The sequence below is a fragment of the Anoplopoma fimbria genome, chromosome 10 (assembly GCF_027596085.1).
Source record: "Anoplopoma fimbria isolate UVic2021 breed Golden Eagle Sablefish chromosome 10, Afim_UVic_2022, whole genome shotgun sequence".
In the NCBI taxonomy this organism is placed as follows: Eukaryota; Metazoa; Chordata; class Actinopteri; order Perciformes; family Anoplopomatidae; genus Anoplopoma; species Anoplopoma fimbria.
Genome location: NC_072458.1, coordinates 3,547,857 through 3,569,655, shown reverse-complemented (window position 1 = coordinate 3,569,655; position 21,799 = coordinate 3,547,857). Strand labels below are relative to the sequence as shown.

At 39.9% G+C, this 21,799-nt stretch overlaps 1 protein-coding gene across 1 annotated transcript in view; it reads left to right on the top strand.

The window, feature by feature from the left end:
- Positions 1-20,977, top strand: part of gabbr2 (gamma-aminobutyric acid (GABA) B receptor, 2) — a 161,307-nt gene extending 140,330 nt beyond the window's left edge. Inside the window, exons 14-19 of the mRNA XM_054606465.1 lie at positions 11,666-11,776; positions 12,884-13,108; positions 13,314-13,496; positions 13,878-14,007; positions 18,635-18,752; positions 20,802-20,977. Of these exons, the coding sequence (XP_054462440.1) occupies positions 11,666-11,776; positions 12,884-13,108; positions 13,314-13,496; positions 13,878-14,007; positions 18,635-18,752; positions 20,802-20,967 (933 nt within the window). The 3' untranslated portion in view covers positions 20,968-20,977. The remainder of the gene's footprint in view (positions 1-11,665; positions 11,777-12,883; positions 13,109-13,313; positions 13,497-13,877; positions 14,008-18,634; positions 18,753-20,801) is intronic.
- The last annotated feature ends 822 nt before the right edge of the window (positions 20,978-21,799 follow it).

Genomic DNA, 21,799 nt, shown 5'->3' with positions numbered 1-21,799 from the left:
AAAACTGCAGTCAGTATAAATATTACCATCTACTCCCTTGGGAAAGTAGACAAGCAGTACTCAGAGGCCTCTAACACTAACACAGTACAATGCACTGTGGTTCGCTTGTGAATAACACAGCCAATTAAGCAACCACAACACAGGGCTCATGGCAACTCGAGGCCTCAAAGGACTCAATTAATACTCTTGATTTGCAGGGACAAAGGGAGAGACAGGAACACAGAAAGACAGATTCCTCAAAAGATGATATTGTGGTTTCCCTCTACTGGAAGTACAGATATTCTTATTGCTATCCACATGCAACATAGGTAATCAAATATCATGATGACAGCCTGTTTCCAGATAATATTGTTGCTGGGCTGTTTGCTTTTTATAACAAGGAAATGCCTTGTAGGGATTTCCCCAGTCACTTTCCTCCATCTGCATAAAGAGTAAGAAGAATGAATATTTGCAGGGCTGAAATAGATCATTTGAAGTCTGCATTCTTATTGTGTTGAATCACTGTTGCATTTGATGTTATTAGGTACTGGAGCAGGAAGTATCTGCAAGCAAATAAATTGATTCTGTGAACATATTGCACTCGCTCGTGGCGGGTTTAAATACAGAAGGTCTGCCTGTTCAATTAATGTTTAACATGGCAGATAATTTCCGGTAATTTCCTGAGGAAGATATTATATGATATAAAAGGATGGTCTTGTATCAGACAGTGTAAACAGGCAGGGAGAGATAATGAATGGAGAACAATGAACATTATTTCTTGGCAGTTTCTTGCACTCATTTGTTTGACAAAGGATGATGGGAAATGTAGTGAAGCGGGTAAAATGAAACTTTACTGACATAATGATGCTGGGCTTGTATTTCTGTGTATTGTGGTACCTAATTACTCTGGCTCGCAATAAAGGCCAGTGTCACCAAAGGCCGTTCTGGTATTGAACCAAATCAGAAATTACCGCCTTGAGGAGAAAAGAGGATAAGAATGAATGAGTTGAAGCGGAGTGTCACAAGTGGAATGATGAAATAAGAAGAGGGAAAAGGTCAACGGTGAATGTCACCCCTCAGCCCTGCAATCAGAAACTGGAGCAGATTATATATAGGAAATTTTCTATTAAAATTAGATTCATGCGTGTGTGTGTGTGTGTGTGTGTGTGTGTGTGTGTGTGTGTGTGTGTGTGTGTGTGTGTGTGTGTGTGTGTGTGTGTGTGTGTGTGTGTGTGTGTGTGTGTGTGTGTGTTGTTTGCTCTTGAAAAATGTAGAGTAAAATATGTGCTGCTTGTGTGTTATTCCTCGCTTTGGACAAACACCTCCACTAATCTCTGGGAGTGTTGATTTAGAGTGACACTGTGGGTTCATCCGTCTAGGAGTGGACTGTCCGTCCAACTGAAGATTGGTTTGGAGTCATCAACCATTCCGGCTTGTTTAAAGTGCCAAAAAAGGGGAGCTGCTAAGAGAAGGAGGGAAGTGGAAGGAAATTAAAGAAGAAAAAAAGAGAAAGAATAGGAGAAATACCTAAGGGTGAGGTGATGTGTGAGAGTAACTCGTCATATCTGATGGCTTGTCCACGGTTCTTGGTGCTTTCCATTTGTCACTGAGTCAACCAGGATTTATGAGCTTCTTCACAGCTACAAATCCTGATTATGGTCCTTCAGATAAAGAATGGCACCCAGGTGTTAAAGAGAGTGCGTTTGTGTGGACTGGATCTTCCCTGGTGGGTGTTTTCCAGCAACATTCCAGTCAGTTTTGTGTATTTTTGAACTAAAGTAATTGTTGAAAATATTTTATTGGAGCCTCTGGCTGCTGATTTGGACCAAGCAAAGCCGTAACCAGATGTATTTATCATTTCGCTTAGCTTAGCTATATACAGAGGCGTAATAGTCCGTAATGGATCCCTCCTTACAGTTCGGCACACACGTGAACAGCAGAGAAATTACAGTTAAACAATCATAGCATGAAGTCAGGTTTTACTGGCCATCATTATTGGCGGATACTCAGTAAAAATATGCAATTAGGAGATTTACATTTTCCTGGTGGCCGATTCTGATACTCTACTCATTAAAAAGTATTGGGCACAAGTACATTTTATTGTTAGCAAAAATAAGAAGCAGGAGAGCAGTATGACCAAATTAACTTCGTAATCAGAGTTCTAAGCAGTTCATAATACATAATTTAAACTACTAAATAAAAATACAATATTTATTTCCTAATCAATCTGTATCGGTTGAAAAAGAAGATCTGGATATCTCTAAAAGTAAAGTATATATAGTATGCATATCTTATTAACAGTATTCACACTACCTCCCAAGAAATAAACCTGGTCCCCAACAACTGTAAAGACTTCCATAATTATACACCCACCTCCTCTGTAACTGTGGCAACAATGACATTAGGCAGCTCCACCCAACATACAGCCCTAAGCTACACAGCTTCAGATGGGCGCTTTGATGAAAGCTAGCGCTATGACAGGGAGTTATGTTAAATAATAGCTGCCATAGAAGCATTTGGAGTCTGTGATAACAAAAGCCTTAGCTTGCAATCTAGCAGACTGTCAGGCTATACCACATCATTTGCATATTCTAATGAGCCCAACGTTCAGGGTTAGCCGCTTACACTAATGACGCGTTTAGCTTTTAATAAATCATTTAAGGCAGCTCCCTGCTGGAGCCTTGGGAGCTGCACCCGTGTGTGTGTGCGTGTGTGTGTGTGTGTGTGTGTGTGTGTGTGTGTGTGTGTGTGTGTGTGTGTGTGTGTGTGTGTGTGTTAATCTCACTGTGTGCATATTTCATTCAAATGTAGCTATGTGTATGTGCCATTATTCTGTAATTTTGTGAGAATGCATAAGTGAGGATATTACTCTGTTTTTGGGCACTTATCTACTGTCTTAGTGTCAGCATGTGTGTGTTTTGCCTTCAGTCTTCATTTAAATGTGTGAGTTTGCATCTTTTGTGTGCTTATGCACATGTAGAGGAACGAGTAACCTCCTCTTTCCTTACTTTGAAGTGTCTTGCTTTGAAGTTGTACAAAAAACATTTTGTATTTCTCCACATTTTACCTGCCAACTTGAAAACCTGACCTGTCTTGTAGTTTTTTTTTCACTTCAAATTGAATCAGATGTTTGACTTGCATTGCATGTGTATCTCAACCTACTTGTAATGGAAGGATGATCTCAAACATAATGTGCTGAAGAAACACTTGAAATAACTTCAAAATATATCGTCCAAAAGGAATGGGTTTGGTACAACTTCGTGTCAACCAGGTTGGGGATCACCTCCGCTGACAGCTCCGTCAGGAGAACAGTAAATAAATCACTTTGATATATACTTTTTTTTAAAACTGGGATAACTCAACTCTTCTGATTAATGTGTGATGATTCATAAGATTCAAGAGAGTGCAAAGCCACTAATCTGGGATTATCTGGTAAAATGAGAGACTTGACTTGTATATTGACACCTCCAGACCTTTTTTAATTGTTCAGAATAAAGCATACTAGCTCCTCTGGAAACAGAAAAAGAAACAGGGATGGACCCCTCTGTGTCGTAATAACAGACAATCGTCAGTGAATCCCTGTATGAAGTTCCAGTTTGTTTCCTGTCTTTAGTAGGTCAGCCAGTTATCAAAAAAACAAGGAATCAGTCTTTTGTCAAAACATTATTGTTCCAGTTCCTTGCAGAGAAGGGAGTAACAGAAAAAAATAAATGTCTTTTAAAATGTCATCATGTTACTGCCAATTTGGCCCAGTGGTGGTTAGAAGGTCATTGGGCCATGGTACTATCAGAAGGATTAGTCCTGAAATGGGATTACAGGCTTGTATAAAAAGAGGAAGAAAGGGGAGGGATGCTCAAGCAAGCAAGAGAGCAGGAATATATTTAAATGCAGACAGACACATTCAAGTAAAGACATAATTTTATCATCATTAGTGGGGAAGAGGAGAGGGGGGAGGAGACTCTTAAGAGGGATGGAGACTGAATGGTGAGATGTGAATTCTGTAGTTTTAATGAAGATTAAAGATTGAACGATTTGGAAGACTGTGTGCGTATGTGTGGATCTGGCGTAAAAAAAACAGTGCGATTGTGTTTCATTTCTTACATTTTTCTGTTTTTTTTTTATCTCATCTCTGTTGCCTTTTTTCTTGCTTTCCTCCTCTACCTCATTCTCTCTCTCTCTCTTAAGCGAACCAGAATAATATCTGTAAAGATGCACTGGGGTGGAATATTTTGGTCACCCATCCAGTGTGACTAGTACACCACAGTAAATCACACACAAGCTCTCTCACACAGGCACACACACACACACACACACACACACACACACACACACACACACACACACACACACACACACATGTACAGTTAGTTGTTGTTCACGCACACTGTGAAGAGGGATGGCAGAGACATGGCGCCGAGTGCCAGCGGCGTCTTGCTGCCCTGCCACCATGGCCCCTCTGCATGTAGGTCAGCCTCGACCGGGGGCACACCACCCTTACCCTCCCCTTGCTCTCTCCCCCGGCTCCTTCTCTCACACACCCCTCCCTATCTTCTTCCAACCTTTCCTCACTGGCTTCTTCTTCCTTTCCTTCAACTCATTTCTTTCTTTATACCAGTGGATGTGCCACATACCTACAGAGCATGTACCATATGACATTTGATATCTTTATCGGGTAAACTCTTCTCACAGTGCTTATATGTACCTTTTTTGATTAAGTAGAAAAGGGGAAATCATAAGGCACCATATTAGCCTCAGTATTACCTTAATATTACGTTGCATATTCCCTATATGTAGGTCTATTATTCTTTTGATTTAGAAGGATTTGCTATCCTGTGAAAACCAAGTATTTCCATATTGTCAACTTTTTATGAGCTAAGAAAAACAGCAACATTCTCACTTTTGTGTCAGTACATTTTTAAGATATTTCAATGGGTTTTTGTGAGTTTTCGCAACTCATAATGGAACAGCCATCATTTAATCTGAAAAATAAAAAATCACAATATTTAGATACATGGTTTTCCCTGTACAGTGACAATGTGCGAAGTGTCTTTCTATTATGTTATCATAACATCTCCAAACCCCATATATTTTGTAATGAGTGGAATGAGCAATACTTAATAATCAATTTTTCCATGTAGTTAAATAGAAACTAGCTTAAAATATATTTTAAAAAATGCTTCAGAGGGTCGATTTGACAAAAGAAAACTCAAAATGTATCATTTTCATTAGAAAACTAGACACATGTGATTTTAAGGGGGAAAGACCACAACTCAGAAAGCCAAACATTGTTAAGATAAACAATGTAAGCCTCCTTGGAAAGTTGTTTGCTGATTTTAATTAGACAGAACTTTTCTGACACTGACAGGTGACTGTTGTGCGTCATCAGATGTTTGTCATCTGATCTTCAAGTTGTGAGCCTCATTAAGTGAATCAGGTGCTTTACTGTTAGAGCACACACATCAGCATCAGGGAAACGGAAAAGGTCCTTTAATAATCTCATCACCTCAGTGGGGAGGCAGAGTTTATCGAATGGGGAGGCAGCGCTGGTTTTGAACATAACATCATTAAACTCTATTTATTGCAGCTGAGAAGAGGGTGATTTTACGCAGTGTGCGAGAATGACACAATTTGCTTAATCACAAAAAAGTCAGTTGATACTTGCTCTGTAGTTCCTTCACCATACTTAAGTCATTCAGCATGAGCTGTTTCCATAACTTGTCTATCATGTAGTTGTACACAGTAATACTTTCTAAGTGTTTGTTTATGTACTGTATCTGTCGATAATTATAACTTCTCATATGAAGACATATTTTATATTATTACAATAACAGTGTTTTACTATATTCTAGTTATTCTTATCAGTTTTATACAGAACCCTCTAATTATCGGTGCCCTCCGGAGGAGTTATAGTCGCTGGCAAATACATTATAAGACACTTATGTCTATGAACAACTACATTATAGTGTTCTAAACCATGTACTAGTCGTTTATTTATATTATTGCTAAATGATTGGACTAAAATGATTCCCTAAGTTGGTCAAAAGTCCTGAAGCTCTTTGGCACGAAGCAAACACACCTTTTTCTCTCTGTTTGCACTGCTGGCTTTTTCCAAATGCAGTTAAACAGTCTTTTGTTGGCATTCATTTTCTGTTTTTTAAAAGTTAAAAGCAACATTTTGGCAACAGCTTTGTTGCTAGCAGCCATTTCTAACAGCACTGTCTAACCAGACTGTACAGTGACAAAGACTTATTGGCTGAAGGCAAAATAGGACAAATAGTAGGAATATGAATTTGAGGAGAGTATTGGGTGCATAGTCTTGAATATGAAAATGATTATAGTTACATGAGTTCCAGGCAACCATATGCATAATTAAGGGGAAAACTAAAAGACCTTTGGTCAGGATGAGGCATCCCAAGCTGCTGTCTTTCATTTTGAAATTGGTTTGCCATCTGGGTTGTGCTGGGCATTTACAGTAGCTGTTACGTCAAGTGGAGCCTACAAGAAAATATCTCCTAAGTGGGTGTAAACTCCTTCTTTTTGGCATTACTCGCATCACCCTCTCTGTCCGACCATCTGAACGAATCCCCCACCATGCACTTCTCCTATTTGCTTGTCTAAAGGCCATTACTGCTCTTCAGAATTTAATAGAAGGCTTATGAAAACTCTGCTCGCTGCTTTTCAAATTATTTCCTACAAATTACTGCATCATAAAGTTGCCTTTCATCTTCCCATCTATTTGCCCTCTTTGCTCTTGGTTTGTTTTTCTCCACTTTCTAAATCTCTCATCTTTGCTTTTTTACATCCCCTCATGCATACTTTAAATACCTCCATCTTTGTAACATTTCTCTAAAATCCTGCAGTAGCTTGTCCGTCTCTCCCCAGTCCTCTAGACTATCAACCAAAAATGTAATTAGATTAACTGTTGTACTAATTGGGACACTTTCAACACATAAGACTTTTCATGATATTGCATCTGTCACAAGCATTTACAGTCCTAATAACAGAACACCATCAATCAGAAATCAAAATTTTTTATTATTATTTGCTAAACAACATATGACATTGCTTACTGTTCTGAGAGAGATTTCAAATAGCCTCAGCGTTCCTAAATATAAATTATGTAATCCCTAGAGTAATCACAACACAGTCATTTGATGCAGTGTTTTTATTACAACATTTTTTACGATCCTCCTTGAGAACAAAAATGTATTGTAGACCTTTTTTAAAAATACTTTCCATTTTCTCTCCCTGCACTATTCTCAGTGGCTTTCCTGTCGTCATTTTTCATCTCAATCATGAAATTCTACAACACAAATTGCCAAAAAGTCTAAAGCTCCACCCAAAATGTATATCTTTTGTCCCCATCTCTCTCTCTCTCTCTCTCTCTCTCTCTCTCTCTCTCTCTCTCTCTCTCTCTCTCTCTCTCTCTCTCTCGTTCTTGGCTTAATCTCCTCTGTTGTAATTGCCAGTATGTTTGATGGAGTGTTTCTCTATATATAAATGCACACACACACACACACACACACACACACACACACACACACACACACACACAGTGTTTGCCCGATAGCTCATCTATATATAAACACACACACACACACACACACACACACACACACACACACACACACACACACTAACACACAAACAATCCCAGTCACGTTACGTATGTGTGCTCACAAAATGCAAATGTTAGCACCCACAGGGACATGCCCCCCCCCCCCCCCACACACACACACACACCTCTGTGTGATGTTGCTGCAGGTGACTATGAGGGAGCTCTCTATTTCCTCCCGAACTTGTTAACTTGTTCACATCTCTCACTGCTCTCCAAAAGGCCAGAGGCCATCATACAGCAAGAGTGAGATCCATATCCAGACACAAGCCGCCTGGTAGCTGTGATTGTGGAGTCAGGACGAAAACTAGAAAGCAAAATGCTTTATATGGCTGTCTTTGTTAGTGTTTTTTCATTCACGCTTTTTGATGACAAGTGGAAGGAAAAGGAAAGTATTCAATGAGGCTTTAGCAAGTTTACCACAGGCAGTCATTTTCATAAACACATTATACATTGTAGGTTTTGGAAGTTGTGTCCCTCCTGGCAGCCACTGGTTTCTAAATAATTCAGTAAAACTGTTTTATTTTTGCATTCAATCGCTGATACCATTCTCAAACTTTTGTTACAGCATCAAAGAATCAAACTTGGAAGACACACTGGTCAAACATGGACATTCTCAAAAGGATAATGTACATTTTGATTTGACTATTTAGGAGCCAACTGTCTGGCCTCAGAATTGTTCGTGGCTTTCCACCAGTGCATTGATGTAAAAAGCTGGGAGATTTTTCTACCTCAATCAAGTGAAGTAAATGGGCACAAACAATTAAAATAAAGAAGGAAAAAATAATAATTCTGCTCCTATCTTTGTGAACCATGGAGGGTGTTTTCTGAAAACCTATTGAAATACCCAAATGGACAGACCGTTGCAATTTATAGTTAGTTTGTCCCTAATCTTTACCTCCATCTCTCCACCTTGTCTTAGCTCTTCCTCGTGTATTCCCTTCCCTCTGCTCTCATTTTAGATTCTCTTTTTTCTTTCACTTATCTCTTTGAGGAAACATGATTGACAGCATCTATTTATCTTACCTCTCCATGTCGTCATTTGTACCTTCCTTCCATCTATCCTGGTATCCCTTTATTATTCCATCATTTCAACTTCCATCTTTCCATCCATACTTCTTGCTTCTGTCTTCTCTCCTTCCCACTCTCCATTTCTTTCTCCCTCTTTCCTCCATCACTCCTGTCATCACCTCATCTAGCTCCATCTCTCCATGGACAATCTGCCTTTACTGTGCCCTCCCAGAGTGATCCCGTCAGAGGGCTAATGCTGTGAAAAATGACAGTTAACCGCCACTTTTGCCTCCATCACCACCGCTTTGGGGCCACCTGCTATATACAGCCCTGTCGCCTGGCAACTCCCCAGACAACTTCCCTCCAAACGGCACTGTCTGCTCTGCTGCGATAGAGTCCCGAGCCTAATAAGCATTATATCTCATTTTGTCTTATCATTTTGTTGTTAGTGACACAAGTTTGCTCGGAGCTGCGACTTTGCAAAGAGCACTGATGCAGAATGTGCCTCTCATATTGAATGAACAAAATTATTTGCAACAAGTGTGACTTCTCGGAACATTATTGTTTGAATAACAGATTGCTCAGCCAAAAAACGTAAATATTCATAAATGAGGATGATGCAGATGATGCGGTAAAGCTGTTCAGTTGAAAAGACCAGAGGTGTTCTCAATCTTTGAAGATTTTTTGGATGCAAATGTAAACTAACAATTAACCTTAGGTCTGACCTAGTATTAAAAGGTGTTATCACCTGAACGAACAGATGAACTCGGCAATGTTGTATTCCATGTTAGAAAAGGGCTTTAGTCTTTAAAAAATATATATATATATATATTTAAATGTATGAAAGGCAAAGGGTATGAGGCGTGCCTTTGTAGAGCATCATCTTCTACGCTACCACAGTCCAAAATGACCAGCTGTTTGTAGAATGATTGTCTGTATTGCAAACAAAATATAAAACTGTTTCACTTCCTGTGACAAGAGATAATCCATGCCACTGGCTACTGCCCAGAGACTTTGCCAAACCAGGCCATCTTATGCATAACTCATGATTTTCTCTCGTCAGTCATTTCTAGGTTTGAAAACATTTATTTTATGAAGAAATTACCCATAGCTGTATGGTGAAAATACCATGCTTGAGTCTAAGATCCACTTTCTGCACTGTGTCAACAAATTGTTGTTCCTTGTAAAATATAAAAAAAGCCATTTCCTGTGTTTCAAACCTCCTTGGTGGCTTATAAAGCAGAAACACAGCTATACCAGTCCTTCACCTTCAAGTTAACAATATTCCAATGATTGAGTCCCAGAATGTTCACAGCTATGACTGACATGAGTCTCACGGTTGCCACGGGAACTCTTACATGAGTGCTTTGACAAAGTGTGTGAACTCACTGCCACCGAAGCAATACTCGTTCTTTAATGTGTTTCTGTTTTGAGACATCACAGGTTATGAGGATATGCGGCAGATGGTGGAAAAGTTGATTCTATGTCTGAGTTGTCGGGGGTTCCACTTGCCATGTTGTCGGTGCAGTGTCTTTTAACAAACAGCGTGTGATGTGTAACTGCATACGTAATCCTTTGAGGGATTGAATGTTGAAAGCAAAAGATAGCAAGGGCAAGCAGGATGGGGAACACTGTGTGAAAGTTGTATTTCCAAGGCAGAGACATGGGAATTAAAGCTAGAGAACTGTACTTGAATACAACACTTCAAAGATATCCAGAAATGATACGGTTTGGGCACTTTTCTGTTCATCTCTGTTGGGTGAATCACTGCATCTTTTTAAGCACCAATTTCCCATTTTAAGTGATCATTCTATAGAGAACCACTAATTTAAATCCATCAAGGTCATAGAGGAAAGCATGAATAGCTGCAATTTCCATTAATGGGAGTTGAATGGAGAATATGGGGGTCAAAGGGACTATTGGAAGTGGATTTTCCAGCTAAAGAGGGATTCGACGTGTAGGTGTGTATTTATTGTGTGTTGAGGGTATTCACATTAGACACATTTAACAAAATGCACTCTAAGTGTAGTATGTGTAAGGAGTGATGACCAAAACAAAGCTCCCATTTCAGTATATTTCCTTTCTTAATCTCTCCTCATCTTGCTTTCTGCTTTTTAGGACTTTGCTTATGAGCTGAATTTCTGCAAATCAAAGGCTAGATGTAGATGTGTGTACACAAATACACACAAGCACCATCTGCTGAGCCATTAGACATGTCTTACTGTAAATAAGCCTGGTGACACACACACACACACACCTAGCGAGCAGCATGGCATTGTGCCCAGCCTTGCCCCAGGTGTCTCAGCGTTGATATATTGGTGTGGCCTCAGATGAATCCATGCAGGGCAGACTAATGCTCTTATTAAAAGCTTTTTAAAGCTCTGCCTTACAGAGAGAGTGAGAAAATGAGAGGAGAGGTGACGTGTTTTAGCGTATTAATATCCACCTCAGGTGCTAATTTCCCCCGTAAGTCACATGTGTCACCAGCTGCTATGAAAGACCAGTGGAAGTGAAAAGGAAGCTAAAGAATTTGAGAGACCGGGGAGGGATGGAGAGATAGTGTGAAAGAGGTTGAGTGAAAAAAAAAAAAGAATGAAAAGAGGAGGTGTAAATCACATTAATGAATAAGCTTCATTAGTCGTGCCCATTAGTGTCCTAAGCATGGATTAATTTAACTTCAGCCGACTTTGGAGAAGCCCAGTGGCCATGATGGGACCCAGTTTGATTACACACCTGGATGTTTGATCACTGACACCCTTCATTCTGACTAGCAGAGGACAGTCTGTGTTGCTTTTGTCCCTGAATGTAAAATTAGAACACCTGGAATGAGAAAACAAATGTGGAAGCATTTGCCTCCTGAGGATTTCTTCCTTTTTTCAGCTGGTTTACTGGTTCTCTCAGTCTGTTTTACTGCTCTGCAAGAAAATTCTGCCTGTTTCACTGTTAATTTGCACTTCCCACTTTTTGGGTCACCTGTCTTTGTTTTCAAAAACAAATAAAGTACTTTTTGGAGGTTTGTACTAAATACTCCTCCTCTCTATGTGTTTGTGTTGTCAACAGGCGGACCCCCAAGGCCGAGACATAGCAATACGTCCCTTCTTGGAGCACTGCGAGAACACCCACATGACCATTTGGCTGGGCATAGTCTACGCCTACAAGGGACTGCTAATGGTGAGAGGAAAGGGTCAACATTTCATCATGTACCCACAGTCTGTACACACACATAAACACATACTTACACAATGAATGTGCTGTACAAATGTATCTACTGAGTCTTAGCAGCCTTATAAATGAGCAATAATGAGGCTTGAGGGCCTTTTATATAAAACTATTTATGAAATGTGTGTTAATAATATTAAACCTAGTGTATCTAATCTAAAGACACAGTGAAATGAAAAAGCCTTTTCCAAGTTGTAATCCTGTGTCCCTGTGTATTATTATTAATTTGTCTCTCGTTACATGAGTATATTTATATCAAAGTCCCTGTATTTACTCTTCCTGTAAAACAAAATTATTTTTGATAACTCTTAATGAAGTGAAATGACAAATGAATGTAAAATAATAAGACAGCAACAAAGAAGTTGAGCAGTGGGAAAAGTTTGTATCCAGTGATTGACAGGAGCCCACATCTGTATGAGGCATAGGGAGGGACAGCACAGCAGAAAGAAGCATTAAGGCTTGAGTCATCGCTGCCTTCACAGACACACACAGACAAACACACACAGTGTCGCATATGAATGCATACACACGCACATCACCATCACTTCACATTGGCGTACACACGCTCACACACCTGAGATCCACTAATCCTTGATGACCGCTCCTGTAAATCTGCTGCTTGTCATTCCACTAACTCTCATTTAGACTTTGGGATAAGCAGGCTGGCCAATTGACAGAGCACACAGTGAATTATTCATCAGACTGCTGCTGCAACTCTAATGTTCCACAAAACAAACACTCTAAATAAACATTTCACAAGCATGAAACCAAAGGCTGCTTTAGAAACAAGTTCTTAATATTATTTTCCTCCTCTTTAAGAAAAATCAAACGCTAAGTCAAATAAGATTAAATGTTTCTCAGCATTCCAATTATAAAGAATGATAAAGAGCAGTGTACAACAACAAAAAATGAAGATGAATACGTCAATTTTCGAAAAACTTACTGTGTGCACATTGCCCCAGAGAAACAAGCTCAGACTTTCTATAACCTAAATCAAATACAGCCATCAGTTTATTTTTTTTAAAAACAAAGTAACTTTTCCTCTCTTTTCCCCAACAGTTGTTCGGCTGTTTCTTGGCGTGGGAGACGAGGAACGTGAGCATCCCTGCTCTCAATGACAGCAAATACATTGGGATGAGTGTTTACAACGTGGGCATCATGTGCATCATCGGCGCTGCAGTGTCTTTTCTGACAAGGGACCAGCCCAATGTCCAGTTCTGCATTGTGGCACTGGTGATCATCTTTTGCAGCACCATCACGCTCTGTCTGGTCTTTGTTCCCAAGGTCAGTTGTTTTTTTGTGTGTGTTATGAGCAGACCTGGATAACTCAAAAACTGGAGTGCTTAATTATCACCAGATTCACACACCACACTTCACTAAGTCCTGGGTTTTACAAATGCAGCTTAAACAGTTTCTGTGTAGCTTTTTTTGCCCAAGTAATTTTATAGCAGAGTGCAGCTGTAACTAATACCCAAAACCCTTCTTCCAGTTAATCACCATGAGGACCAACCCAGACGCAGCCACCCAGAACCGCAGGCTAAAGTTCACCCAGAACCAGAAGAAGGAAGACTCCAAGACCTCCACCTCCGTCACCAGCGTCAACCAGGCTAACACTTCGCGACTGGACGGGCTTCAAACCGATAACCACCGCCTGCGCATGAGGATAACAGAGGTCTGTTTAATTAATTCTTAATAAAAAAATTATGAGTGGTTTAAAGCAACTCTCAGAGAGATGCTGTTGTCTCTGAGCCGGCCACACTGACCTTCTGATTCATTTCCTCCAAATGTTCACTTACACTGACATTGAGCAGCAAAAAATCACCTCGGCTTTTTACTGCTGTTATAATTGCGTTTGATCATGATTGTGGCAAATGAGGAGCTTCTTAACTATGTTTTGAAATGAAAAAAAGTAGATCCACACTGGGTAATGTTTGGCTGATAAACATGTAGCCTACTTGAGCTAGGTTGTCTGTGAATGATTTATGCAAACTTTATTTAACTAAAGACAAAACGACATAAACTAATATTTTCTTTCTTTTTCCTGTTTAAAAAGCTGGATAAGGAGCTTGAAGAAGTGACCATGCAGTTGCAGGACACCCCAGAGAAAACTCCCTACATCAAACAGAACCATTACCCGGATGCCAACAACATCCTCAGCATACGCAACTTCACAGACAGCAAAGGTGAGAAGCTGGCTGTGGGTTTCCATATAGCCCTATTACAGTCCAGTACAGTTAAGGTATCAGTGTGACGCCAGCAATTTTAGGCATTCAGTACTTACAAAGCACATTAAAAAATATTTCATCTCATAGAAAAATGCACCGATACCAATACTGATATTGTATATCTGTCCGATACTGACTTAAACAGCTGGATCAATTGGCCAATTTGATATTGGATATCATTATTTTATAAAATAACAATCGAGTACATTTATATCTAAGTATTTATTTGTTACATTTTGTTGTACAAAGTTAGGAAAGTAATTTGTAAGTCAAGCCTGATTTAAACATAAAAGTTTGATCTCAGTCTCTTCCACACAGTGAGTCATACAGCTTATTAATCAAACAGTGGTATCAGATCATACTTGGATCGGCAGATACTCAAAGCCCAGGTATTGTATCAAAAAAATAAAAGTGGTATTGGCTCATCCTAATAGTAAGTCCCCCTGTGGCACTCATTGGATCGATTGCTTTTTCAACCGAGAAACAGCTGTTGCACCTCTTGTTGCCAGACAAAGCAGTCAACTAGGTGGAGTAGGCAGATTTAAATGTCTGGACTTACTGACTGGAGCTGCTCAGCTGGGTTGTTTAATGCCGCTGCTTGTGGCTTAAACTAGATTGCAGCAGTCAGTATAGACCAACATTAAACCGAAAATGAGCAGCTCAGTATGATGTAATTCAGTCCCGTCTCACCTCAATTCAGTGTGATTCAGTCTGATGCAACTTAATATATAGTAATGTGCATAGCTGTAATGAGGTGTTGTGCATATTCTTCTGTTTCAATTTATTTATGCAGTTACGTTTGCATATTCAGTGGCTTTCGTAGAGGATTTTAATGCTGCTTTCAGAGCAGCAGCTTGAAGGAATATTGTGACATTTTTTTCCATTACTGAAACTCCTGTCAGCTGCAGGTGAAGAAAGGAAGAAGTCTGACAGCAAGTCTGTGACGTCGCTTGGGATGAGTCATGAGATTAGTTACAGTACCTGCATACTCCACTGCTGCTTAGCAAGATTTACACATACTGTAGTCACACTACTCTCCCACCTTTTATTATTAAGCCCAAAGTGAGTCCACACTTGACTTTGCACCTAATTATTGTGTGTGTGGGATGTTATTTGCTGTGTGTTGAACAATGTACTTGAGAAAACAATGGAGAGAAGATTAGAGATGGGAGGAGGGGTAAGTTAAGGTGAACCATCATTGGGTGAGACAGGCATAGGGAAACCAAGATAAATGAGCTCTATATAAAGATATATGTCATAGCCCTCTTTTCCAGAGTAGTGTCATTTACCCTCCCAATGTCTGCCCGATACAAGCTGTTTGAATTTATGCAGCTGTATCTAAGACATTATGAAGCCAGGGTCCTCAAATTAAATCAGTAAATCTTTACACCACAGCAGCATTGCTTTGCATTAGGCACAATTTCAACAGAAGCAGGGTGATGGTGATGTGATGTTCAGCAGCCAGTTTCAGCACGCCTGATGCACACGCCAGCACAAAGCTGCTCTCAAGGGTGTCTAATGGATCTGTCTGAGTTTGGGAAGGTAAAAGTAAAACAGCTGCGCTCATTCTGCAGATTGGGAGCAGAGCGTGTTGGAATTGTTTGAGAAGTTCCTCATCTGTGAAAGTTCATAGTTACGCAATAAACTGATGGCAGAATAATTCACCAAGCAACGTGTCGAATACCTCCTCTTTGTGTTTTAGTTTGTTCTCTGCTTCCTTCTGTTTCTCCTTCTTCTCTGCCTCACACACCCTCCTCTTTTAGCCTTGTTAGGCACCCTTACAAGGATTGATCTGAAATAAAAATACGTCTGTGTTGTTGCACACAACTGTGTTGGTTGATGGAGCGGCTCAGTGATATCTTTTTATGGAACGCACAGAGCTAGAAGTCTGTGCCAAGATTATTTTGATTAGTAGATAATTAGTTAATGAACCACCATCTGTGAGATTTTTGATGTGTAAGATGTATTCTAACCAGAATACTGCATCACATTTTGCAAGTTTAACAGGGGGGTTTTTCTTTATGTATCAGGATTCAAATGTGGTTGTGAAAACCTATCAATACTAAATCATATTTCAATTCATCAAGAATGAAAAAAGAAAGATTGTGTCATATAACCTGAAAAAAATTAGCTAGCATTAATTAAACAAACGCATTCTAACATTTTCCATTTGTTGAGAGTAATCTCTAAAGTACTGGCAGCAGCTGGCGGCTGATATCAGGCTTTTTTTAAGTGGACTAAAATACAAATTGTTTGGGTTACGTACTGATAGATTTATTTTAGACTTAATGTTTTTATGCACTTCTTAGTTAGGAGACATTTTTTGTACAAATTTTAGTTTACAGAAATATTTTATAGAAAGAAATGGACCACGGTGTTTTGGGAATCTGTCTTTTTTATATTGGGAAGGAAATTATAAAAATACAGATAGCTCATTTTGGAGCATAGACACCTTGCAAAATAAATTTCACTTAACTTCTTTGAAAGGATTAGACAGCCATCAACTGTTTATCAACTGGTATCAGATACAATGAAGCAACATTAATGGGCTGTTTTATTTATTTATATAGGCATATTGTTGCCCCTGTCCTAAATTAATGTTCAAACACTGACAGATGAATTAAAATTTAGTTGAGCCATAGCTCTCTCAAAGCAAGAATCTCATATTCAGCGATTGACTGACCTTGCTATCACTTTTTTATTCACAGAGAAATGTATTGGAGTCTAGGTTGGTGAAGTGTTCATGATAATGATCTTGTGAGTAGAGAAGTATAAAGAGAGCATAGACAAAGAGAGATGGCACATTAGATGCTGCTCAGAAACGTCAATCTGACACACATTATGTAAATAAAATCACAGGTCATTAAGCCTCCTTTCAAAGATCACCAGCATATAATCTTTGCCTGGCCTCAATCTTCTTGTGATTGGCAGTCATCATCATCATCATCATCATCATGGCCGGCTCCTAACTGCGGTCATCAGTATTCATGAGAGAGCTAGTCTAAATGTATTGATGTCCGTGAATGAGTGGCTGTTATAAGTGTAGAACGCCGTGTCAACAGCCATTACCCTCACTGAGAAGCCACACTCCACATCTCTCTCTCTATCTCTCTCTGTCTCTTTGTCTCTCTGTCTCTCTCTCCCTCTCTCTCTCTCTCTCTCTCTCTCTCTCTCTCTCTCTCTCTCTCTCTCTTGTCTGTATTCATGATGGAGAACACCAGAGGTTGACAGCTAAGGTGTAGATTTATGACAGAATAGCTGAGAAGGGATTTTCAGCTGAAAAGTTTGAGGTCATTGTTGTTGACATACAGCCATCATGTTTATCATCTTCCTTTTGCTACACAGCAGTCATTTCTTTATATTTTGGACAGTTTGTTCAGCTTCACTGTTGAAACCATTTACTGTCGATCCGCTATTCAAAATCAACCCAAGACACTGGTAAATTAAGCAGCAGCTCAGGGCTGGGGTCTATTGACAAAAAAACATTACATTACAGTCATTTAGCAGACGCTTTTATCCAAAGTGACTTACAATAAGTGTATTCAACATAGGTATTCAAGAGAACTACTAGTCACCAGAAGTCATAAGTGCATCTCCTTTCTTAAACAAGCATCTAAGAGAAGAAACCAGAGCAAAAAACAAACTCAACAACCTTTGTGGCATGAACACATAATTCTGAATCCACAATGAAGTGTATAAATATCTATGTCTGTGCTTTTAACACAGCCCTGAAAACTACAAGGTTAGGCTTTTTTCAAAATTCAAAGATTTTATTCAAAGACTAGTCTGCTTAAAAATAGTTCAGCGAGCTTAGATGTCCAATCGTGGGCATTGAGTGCTGTGATCAGTGAATCAGGTCAGCGAGTGCTGGGAAATCTGGGACAACTGGAAAGAAAACGTAGAGGGGAAAAAAGATCATCCCATTACTCTCTAGATACTTTTTTAAAAAACTGATAATGTTGTTTACTACAATTCCTATTGTGTTTCCACCTCGTCAGCCCCTGCAACTTCTGGAGGGGAGAATAGGAAAATCAATGTTGGGAAATGTTTTCTTCTGTCCTCTCCGATTTCCTCTCTTGATAAGGGTTCTTTTGTTTTCTTTGTCTTTTTTGTACAAACTGGTGTCATTCTTAGTTTTTACCTAAGTTTTAATATCGCTCTGCATATGTGATGTAATAGATTATTGGTCTGGTCTTGGTCTTTGTTAAGTTGGTCTTTACTACACTGACTGATGATTTAACCTTTTTGGTGTGAATTACCTGTGCAGTGAAAAAACACATCTGTATTGATATTAACCCTTCTCAAACCAGGGAATACATTTTTTTGGTAATGTTTGTGGGAGTATTAACATGCCATGGCCCCAGGATTAACAGATTATTATTGCTTTTGCATGGCTTCTGATCAATATGACAGCATAAAGAACAGAAAGCACCTTCCATACGCATTAATAAAGACTGGTCTGAAAAAAATCCCTTAAAATCCCAAATGCCTTGCACATGCAATTTACAGCATTTGAGCAGTTAAATATGACCTTTGATACAGTCTATGATATATTTTACAATACATAAATGTGTTTTCAATGCAGATGGAGAGAAGTCGATACTGAAGAATCACCTGGAGCAGAAGCCTCAGGCGCAGTGGGGCTCCATGGATCCTTCCAGAATAAACAGAGGTCCCCTGGAGGATATCAACTCGCCCGAACAGTGAGCTCTTCTATTTCTTTAGCACCTCTACCCCCATGTCCCTCTCCCTTCCCCACTGTCTTGTCAGCTTTTTCATCAGACTACACGTCACACGTATCGCAACCACCAGCAGTTCTCAGGCGGTTGCTCTGGCAACAGAGCCCTGCGAAAGCATGGACCGGACCTGTACTTTGGGGGGGGGGGGGGCTTCACTGAGAGCTCTCCCTCCCACACTTGTTTAACTAGACCCAGGAGAAGAATGCGCAACGAAGAGGGACAGCAGACAAGGAGGGGCTAAAATAAAGAAGAGAGGGCAGTTCTAGAGAGAAGATGGACTAAGACAGAAGGATATTTAGATTTAAAGGGGAGACAGAGATGAAGATGAGAAGGAGGAGAGAGAGAAAGAAAGAAAGAAAGAGGTAGAGACTCACAGAGGCTTATGTAACTGATTTACAGTTCGCATTGGAAGCTGCTCTGAAAATAGACAGGGAGGAGAAGTAAAGGAACACTTGGAGCTATTCCCGTGCCGCATAAATGTTTGATCACATGGAGGGAAGAGAAACGAAGAGGCAGCGAGAGAGACAAGAAGAGACAAATATAAAGAAGTGAGAGGCATGGTAGGAGTTAAGATAGAGGTGGATGATGGTAAGACTTTGTGACATGACGAATGCTACCAAGAGTCACACACCAGGTGCATGTTGTGGAATGGGTCATATTATACATACATTTTTTTAACACGTCCTTCATGAGAAAGGTGTTTCAATTACAAATAGAACAGGTCAAGACAACCGACTAGGCCCATTAATATTACAGAGTTGACAAATTATCAGTTTTCTCTAGGTCTATCGCTGATTGATTTTAGATTTAATTACCCCCCTCTTCATTCTTTACATAACTGCCATTTGGTTATGTCATTTTCTTGCAAACGGCTGGCAGTGGGGCTAGGTGAGAACTGTCACAGCAGGCGGAAGCATGAAATGTTCTTTTTGTCAGAGGATCCCAGAAGCTGAGAGACACGGCAGATTAAGTGTTTAGTAAGGAGATGTGGAGAGAGTACTGAGGGTGCTAAAGAATAGAGGAAAAACAATTGGAAAACTTGCTGAGGTCTTGTATGAACTATACGTTGCCTGTCTATTGTGATCCATCTTTTCGGTAATTGATCGTTCCTGGCGATCTTTACTGCCATTTCCTCATCACCTTATAATGACTTGAATAGGTTAACCAGCCAATTTGAATAGATATACGTTTGATAACTCAGCACTTCATTTTACAAATATGGTATTAAAAATAATTGCATACCCTAAATACTTAAAAGAGACTAAAAGAGACCAAATAAATGCATTCAGGCAGCGTTAACAGGCTATCTCACTTTGTTTCTTCTCATCGGTTAAACAATATGGGCTACATTTAGGCCAAGTTAACAGGCCCTAGTTTTTTTTTTGTAAAGCAAACGATGTACACAAGCCTTTCATATAACATTCAATTTTAAAAGTAGGCTACAATTAACAGAAAAATACAAACTTTTATGGTCATGTTGCTCAAAGGTGTGCTGCAGATACAAATGTTGGATAAAGCAAAGACAAATTTGTTTGACAATCCTAATAAAATCTCTTGCGACCCATGTCTCCATGTGTGGGTCCCGACCTGGGACACATGTGATGTGATGACTTCTTTGGGAGAGACTGCGGTAGGGTTATGTAATTTATAGTTAATATAACATGTAAATAATGAACTTAAATGTTAAATCTAACCCAGTGTCCCAAATAATCACATTCATATTGGATTTTGCAGCAATTTTACATTAAAAGTGTTGTGTGCCGATGCAGCAAATGTTTTAACCTCAGATGGGTGGAAAGTAAAGATGTGGAGGTCAGAGTGGTGGGTGGGAGTGTAGGGCTTTTAACTTTATTGCCAAGGACCAAAGTTTACTGTAAAAGTCAAAAAGTCACAAAGAAATAAAAATATGCATGTGAAGTACCCAAAAATTATACTTCAGTGTATTTGATTAAATGTACTTAATTACAATCTATATCTGTCTCTTACATTGTAACTTTCATTTTCTATCCGCAGCATACAGCGTCGACTGTCCTTGCAGCTGCCTATCCTGCACCATGCCTACTTACCTTCCATAGGAGGGGTTGATGCCAGCTGCACCAGCCCCAACGGCAGCCCTGGTTCCAGCCCACGGCACAGACACATGCCCCCCTCCTATCGGGTAATGGTCTCTGGCCTGTGAGCTTCATTCACTCCCCCACCTGGCTCTTTGCAGAGGAGACATGTATGGTTCTTTTTTTCTACAAAAAATAGACTGATATCGTCAGCATATGTGCGTATTTTGTCTCGGAACAAAGAGGACAAGGGGAGAAGAAGGGGAGGGGGGCCGAGTATCACTCTTCGTACTTCTTCACCCCAGCCTCTCTTGAGAACTGAAACCCTCCGTCAGGAAGGGGTGGGAGGAGACAGAGTGGGCACTGTATGACTCTTACAAACTCCCATGATTCACAGCAATGTCCCCTTGTTCATCTGCTCCTCTTGCCTAGGCAAATACACATATGCACAGTCAAACAAACACAAACATGCTCAAATGCACACACAACCACAGACACACTGACACCCACACAGCAGAACAGCGGTGGACCAGCCCTGACCTGACGTGTAGCCTTATCTGCTTCAGAGGGGATTGTCTGTTTCTGTTCCTTATCTGTTGTATGTATGTGCTCGCCGCTACGTGTGAGCTTGTCATCTAACTTGAGTATTTCACTGCTTCAGTGACTGGATACCAGTGTGGAGACGTGGATTTTACAAAACCCAACAAAGGAAATCATCCAATTTATTCCCCGTCAACTTCCCATTCTTGTGGAGACATGTATATATCATCATTTCTGACTTTGATGTACTGTAAGCTTTGTATATGCTGTGAATGGACAATTAAATGGGTTCTAAATGAAGAGCTTGTAACAGGAGCAGGTGATCATGACATTGAACCCTACAAAGAATTAGACATGCGTATGAAAGAGATCCGAATTGTTTTGAGTAATTGTTGATAATTTAGCTTATGGGCAGCAATT